This window comes from Protobothrops mucrosquamatus, unplaced genomic scaffold, assembly GCF_001527695.2.
Source record: "Protobothrops mucrosquamatus isolate PMUCROS unplaced genomic scaffold, P.Mucros_1.0 scaffold4258, whole genome shotgun sequence".
Taxonomy (NCBI): domain Eukaryota; kingdom Metazoa; phylum Chordata; class Lepidosauria; order Squamata; family Viperidae; genus Protobothrops; species Protobothrops mucrosquamatus.
The window spans coordinates 41,977-43,406 of record NW_015390176.1 but is presented as its reverse complement, the minus strand read 5'-3'; the positions used below and the strand labels follow the sequence as shown (position 1 = coordinate 43,406).

The 1,430-nt window shown below is 46.9% G+C and overlaps 1 protein-coding gene across 1 annotated transcript in view; it reads left to right on the top strand.

Moving 5' to 3' along the window:
- Positions 1–221: 221 nt before the first annotated feature.
- Positions 222–1,430, top strand: part of LOC107298756 (phosphatidylinositol 3-kinase catalytic subunit type 3-like) — a gene marked incomplete at both ends in the record, with an annotated part of 29,904 nt that continues 28,695 nt past the window's right edge. The window contains one exon of the mRNA XM_015828120.1: positions 222–327. Coding sequence (XP_015683606.1) covers positions 222–327 — 106 coding nt within the window. The remainder of the gene's footprint in view (positions 328–1,430) is intronic.

Sequence of the window (1,430 nt, the reverse complement as noted above, 5' to 3'; positions counted from 1 at the left end):
GACTAAGCGATTCACTTAACAACCGCAATGGTTTGCTTAAGAACCTGTGGCAAAAGAAATATTGTCAAATCAGGCGTGATTCATTGCTTAGCCATGGAAATTCTGGTCCCCATTCTCGTAAGTCAAGGACTGCGTGTAGACATTACCTTCTCTCCCCAAACTGGTCATTTGCAGCTCTTTCTCCTCCAGTCATACCACCTCCTTCTTTTCCCTCGTGAAAGGTACGTGATTGTTGAGTGCGAAGACCGAGACACGCAACAGAGGGATCCCAAAACTCATGAAATGTACCTGAACGTCATGCGTAGGTTTAGTCAAGCCCTCTTAAAGGTGAGAATTTGTTTTGTTTTGTTTGTTTTGTTTTCACGTTGTGCAATAGGGCAAGGCTTTTCAACCAGTGGTACGGGTACCCCCTGTGGTACATTGGCACCTGGCAGGTGGTACGCGACCATCCTAGAAAAGTGGTAGCGGAGTAGGGGAATGAGCTGAACCGGTGGCAGCACCGCACAAGCCTGAGCGAGAGACGGCTGGAGCTGCAGGGCTGTCAGGGCTCAGCGGAAGCGCCAGGATCAGTGCCACTTTCCAGCTGGTCTGCACTTCTTCAGGGCTGTCACGGCTCAGCGGAAGTGCCAGGATCAGCGCCAGGCTCCAGCTGGAGCTCGGCGCTGATCCTGGTGCTTCTGCTGAGCCCAGAAGAAACGCCGATCAACTGGAATGTTGCAGCATCTCCAGGGTCTTATGATTTACATTCAGATGCTTGGCAACTGATTCATATTTATGACGGTCACAGTGTCCCAGGGTCATGTGAAGTGACCAAAACCTGCTGCAACCACCCATCCGACGGGGGGAATAAAAACCAAACACCCCCCCACCCCACCCCCGCTGCCAATCCTCAACAGAAATGCTCACAACAATGAAAACCTCGGACAGGAGGAAGAGTGCGGCTGGGTGGGCAGGCAGGTGTCTTGCTCTGCTGTGGCTTGGGGGGGCACTTTTTTCAGTGCCATTGTAACTTCGAACAGTCACTAAGTGAACTGTTGTAAGTCGAGGACTACCTGTACTTCATCAGTTTTTTGCTTTTTGCAGGGGGGGGGGGGTTATCAAGTTTTTGACACCTTGCTAGGTGACTGGTGGTACTCGGATGTTGCCATATCCTAAAAGTGGTACAATGGTTGAAAAGATTGAAAAGCCCTACAATAGAGAAGCCGGCGAGAAGCAAATGAGAATGTTTGTTAAATAATAATAATAATAATAATAATAATAATAATAATAATAATAATAATAATAATAATAATAATAATAATAATAATAATAATAATAATAATAATAATAATAAAGTTGGAAGGGACCTTGGAGGTCATCTAGTCCAACCCCCTGCTCAGGCAGGAAACCCTATACCATTTCGGACAAATGGCTGTCCAGTCTCTTCTTAA